Here is a 5,247-nt window from a genome sequence, read left to right as displayed (position 1 = left end):
ATATCTATATATATATATATATATATATATATATTATAAAATCATATAGTAACGAAAGATCTTCTGTAGTACATTTTTTTGTCAACAAAAAAATATTTCAATTGAGCTAATTGTGTTGTAAATTGTTTACATACAAAACATAATGCAGAAAATTACACGCTTAATGCGCCAAAAAATCTACATTTACATTTGCATTTCTAGAGATAAATGATAAAGAGAAAGGTGCAAATTCCTCCTTTAACACATTTGTTAAAATCAAAACCTATGTTTAATATATATAGCTTTGCTTTCCGTGTCCAACGGTCGGAAGAAGAAACAAAATTTGGAGTATTTTTGTTAATTTAAAATATATGTTTTATAAATATACTTTTGCTTTTCTTCTCATGTCTTTGGGTCTTAATAAGGCGACTATCAACAAAGTGAATGTTTTGCTAATATATTCCTTTAAAAATTAACTCTTATCTAAACATATATTTTTTTAATTCATATCATAATAAAAACTCCACTGTAGCACATTAGTTATAATCCTTATCTATGTTTCATTTACATGGCTTTGAATTCCGGGTTCAAAGCCGGACACCAGAAATTATTATTATTATTTTTTACTTAAAATAAGCATGTCTCTTATAATTCTAAGAATGTATCTAAAATAAAGTGAATGATTTGTTTAATATATCTCTTAAAATATTCAAATATATATATATATATATATATATAATTGTAATGCTACGACTGCCACCTTTCTTAGTGACCACACTTGTGGGATCACTCTATCCGATGCCCAGTTTGCTACGTCGAATTAAAGACTTGTTTACCGATCCTACAAATCTCCATGTGATATTTCCCTGTGTTTTGTCTTCATCTCAGTCATACGATTTCGACAATCACTTCTTGAAAGGTCACCCATCTTAAAATTTTCACAGCTCTAGCACGCTTAACTGTGGAGTTCTCTCGAGATGGTTGACCAAAAATATAGGTTCACTTTAGGGACGTAGGTGACCATATCAATTATTTCAAACATCTATGTATGCACCATATCAATTATTTCAAACATCTCTGTATGCACCACCATATTTCCTGAAACTAAGCTGTTACAATATTTATGAATTAGTATGATTAGATAAGATATGTTGTAACATATTGGTTCTAATGAAATTTTATGGTTTAGAAATATGGTTTTCAAATCTGAGTTTCAATTCCGGTAGGAAAAAGAAATTTTTTAAATTTTTTCTTAATTAAAACGCTATAATGTATCATGTTGTCTTTTGCCTTCTGATTCTAAAAAAACACCTAGCAGCATATAAAATGGACAATTTGAACCCTCTTAAAGTGTCTATATCAGCAACTAAAAAACGCTTCGAAGAAGCCACCTCAGCTAATTTAGAATTCCTCTTTTCCTTATCATTTTGTTATAAATTTTCCCAAAAATATGAATAATCATACATACAAATAGACACTTTGGACGAAAAATAAAATAAAAATATACCTAACTTCTTCACATATCACCTGTGAAGATTCTTTCTTCAAAACGTTTTGTCCTCGCCTTCTTTTCTCTGTTATAGTATTCGCCCAGATTGAAATCTACAAATCTTACCATATCACACATCTCTCTCAAATCCGGCTGAGTTTGTATCCAAGGTTGAGGATTCAAAGATCGAATAATTCAGTTTTTTTTGTAGAATTCGAAATCAGGTTCGATTGGTATTACTATTGTTTGCATCAAATGAGAGCAGGAAACGTTTTGTTAAGATGTTACCAAATTTGAGATCTGACGACAAGAAAACTGTGTATAAAAATAGAAAGGCCTTTACCATCATGAAGCCTTGATGAACAGGAAACGAGAGATCGACATGGTAAGGTAACTTTGTTTTGTTGCGTTGTGATTGGCATTGGCAGAAACTTTGTTACTTGCTTCGTATGTTTAGCACTAATGTAAACAATATACAAATGATATCAGTCTGGTCGATGGGGTTCCAACAATCGCGGTCCCTGATGCGGTGCTTCAGGACTCTGTGTGCCTCTTTGGGATGATTTTTTGGTTGGTCGGTTTGCCTCGACGGCTCCTCATGTTGCTAAGATTCATGTCATTGTTAACAAGATTTGGCCGCTTGGCAACAAGACACTTCGTATTGATGTCTATGAGAACTTTGCTACTTCGGTTCGTTTACGTATTCGGGACGAGGCTACACGGCTTCGTGTTTTACGGCGAGGAATGTGGAATATTGCGGGTGTTCCGATGATGCTGACTAATTGGTCTCCTCTCCCAGAAGATGATCAGCCAGTGATAACATCAATGCCCCTATGTGTAACTTTAAAGAACGTTCTTCATTCTCTGTTTTCCTGGGAGGGTCTTGGTTTCTTGACTAGCCCGATAGGTAATCCTATTCGACTTCATCCTGATACGGAGCTCTGTAGTAAGTTTGATGAGGCCAAGGTTTTTGTGGAGGTCAATTTAACGAACTCCTTGCCCAGTTCGTTTCGCTTTAAGCTAAACACAAAGGAGGATGTCACTATTGAGTTTCAGTATCCGTGGCTCCCTCCCCGTTGTTCTCGTTGTCAAAAGTGGGGGCATTCAGGTGAGGGTTGTGTGACAGCTCCCATGTCTCCGAAACAAACGTTAGTTACTGACGTGGAGGAGGGTGAGATTGTTGCTCACACGAAGGCCCAAAAGACTGTTGTTTCTCCTCCCATTCAGGATACTGTTAAACCTGCGGGTTCTACTTCTCCTCTTTCAGCTCCTATTAGCGTCTCATCTCAAAAGGTTGACGAGGATCAAACTGGTTGGTCTGTTGTCTCCCCTGGGAAAGGTTGTAAGAGTGCTGAGAAAGCTGTTATTCCGCCTGCGGCTGGTCATGACACCATGTTGGCGTCTCGGTTCTCTGTTCTTGGTGATGCAGGGGAGGGCTCTAAGGAAACTGCAGAGTCTGAGGAGATCCCTAACTCTATTTCTTCGTCGGTTCCCATTGTGGAGACTGTGAAGGGTAGCAGTGTCGGTGCAAAACAGAGTTCAGAGTGGCACTGTCCGCGCCTCTCTCCCACGTCAGTCAAAGCTCTTAACTAAATCATCTTCGGAGTCTCTCTCTCAGCAGACTAGGGGTGGTCCCCCTGTCATCTCAAGTAGAAAGAACTCCAAGAAGCGTCATTAATGTCCGGTTTTTTCTGGAACATGCGAGGTTTCAACAAATCTAAAAAACATTCTTTTGTTTGTGATTGGGTGCAAGCTGAATCTTTAGGTCATCTCCAACCCATATCTCCATTTTTTCTTCAAAATGGAGTAACTCTATTTTGGAGTAGGGTTTTACTCCAACCCTACTTCATTTTGGAGTAAAAAATAGAGATCTCCAAATTGTAGTGTAAAATAAAAATAGATGTCTCCAAATATAGAGAAAAAAAATGGAGATCTCTATTTTAGAGATGAAAATGGAGATGGGTTGGAGCAAAATTGACTCTAAACTCCATTATGAAGATGAAAATAGAGATGGGTTGGAGTTGGTCTTACAGTTTGGATGCTTACTGGAAACGCGTGTCCAGGAAAATAAGGCCTCTCGAATCATTTCTTCAGTGTTTAGGGGTTGGTCTTCTATCACAAATTATGAATTCAGTCGTCTTGGGAGAATTTGGGTGGTTTGGAAGGAGGATGTGCGAGTTACTCCAGTTTTTAAGAGTGGACAGGTAGTTACTTGTTCTATTCTCATGCCGGGGGATACTCTTGAGTTTTTTTGTTTCTTTTGTCTATGCATCGAACCATACTGATGAAAGAAAGGAGTTGTGGTCCGATCTTATGTGTCACTATGACTCTCCATTGTTTGCCAGTAAACCTTGGTTAGTTGTCAGTGATTTTAATGAAACTCTTGATAGTGAGGAGCATTCTAATTTTGAAGATTCCCCTGTTGTCATGAGTGGTATGAGGAATTTTCAAGACGTGGTTCGGCATTGTGCTTTATCGGACATGACTTATCATGGTCCTCTGTTTACCTGGGGTAACAAGAGGGATGTTGGTTCTGTCTGTAAAAAATTGGAGAGAGTTTTGGTCAGTGAGGCTTGGAGTCGCAATTTTGCTAATGCTTATGGTGTGTTTGACTTAGGCGGTGTTTCTGATCACCTTCGTTGTAGGTTTACTTTGGGAACTCAAATCATGAAACCAAGAGGGCCATTCAAGTTCTCTAATGTTCTTCTGTATTTACCGGAGTTTCAGTCCACAGTGCAATCCTTTTGGGATAATACTGACAGTCTTTTCCATTCCACCTCTGCAATGTTCCGTTTTGCTAAAAAGCTTAAGGCTCTCAAACCTTTGTTGCGTTCATTGGGTCAGCAGAAACTTAGTAAGCTCACGGAGCAAGTGGAGGAGACTCATAAGGTTCTTTGTGATTGTCTAACCGCCACTCTCTCCAACCCAACATCGGTATCTTTGGCGGCTGAAGCTGAGGCTTTCCAGCGTTGGGATCGTGTTTCTGATCTTGAGGAGAATTTTTTACATCAACGCTCCAAGCTTCATTGGATGTTAGTTGGTGACAAAAACAACAAATATTTTCACTCTGCTGCGAAGTCTATACAGGATTTAAATGCAATAAGGGAGATCACCTGTTCTGATGGATCGGTTGCTAAATCTCAGTCTGAGATTAAATAAGAGGCGGTGAGAATTTTTTAGGATTTTCTCACACATACACCGTCTGATTTTGTCGGTCTGAGTGTTGCTCAGCTGGAGCAGTTGGTTCCATTTCGTTGTTCTAATACTGATAACATTGGTTTGTTGCGGATGGTTTGATGTTCATATATTTTACCCTGTTTTCCCTTAATATATTCACATCTTTTGCTATCCATTTTGACCATTATTGTATAGCTTTAGGACTGTTCTTGCTTTAGAGTTTAGTTGCATTGCATTTGTATCTTTTCATGCATAAACAGGTGATTTTGGAGCTTAAGGAGCATGGAAGCAATGCTGAGGAGAAGTGAAGCAATCATGAGGAGAAAGCAAGAGAGTTAAGGCTGGAGAACCAAGGTCCGGAGTCCAACTCGACTGCCCACTCGACCAGGCACTCGACCGTGTGCTGAGAGTGACTCGACCGAGTGGAAGGAGCACAAGAAAACCCAACTCGAGCACCGGGTCGAGTTGGCCGAGCCGCCTAGCTATTTTGTCTTTTAGCATTTTTAGGGCTTCCACTACTTTTTCTATTTAAAGGCCTTGTACCAGCAGTTACAAAAGAGTCCAGCTTTTTAGAGAGTCAAAAATCTAGTTTTTAACTTTTT

The 5,247-nt window shown here is 38.6% G+C and overlaps 1 protein-coding gene across 1 annotated transcript; it reads left to right on the top strand.

Annotated features, from left to right (window-relative positions):
• LOC104742386 lies at positions 1,528-4,782 on the top strand. Its single transcript, XM_010463388.2, has 2 exons — positions 1,528-1,858; positions 1,958-4,782. Exon 2 carries the CDS (start codon positions 2,213-2,215, stop codon positions 3,059-3,061), a length of 849 nt encoding a protein of 282 aa, XP_010461690.1. The 5' UTR covers positions 1,528-1,858; positions 1,958-2,212; the 3' UTR covers positions 3,062-4,782.

The sequence above is a fragment of the Camelina sativa genome, chromosome 14, assembly GCF_000633955.1.
Source record: "Camelina sativa cultivar DH55 chromosome 14, Cs, whole genome shotgun sequence".
NCBI lineage: Eukaryota > Viridiplantae > Streptophyta > Magnoliopsida > Brassicales > Brassicaceae > Camelina > Camelina sativa.
Note: the sequence above shows the minus strand (reverse complement) of the source record. Positions and strands in the feature narration are given on the sequence as shown.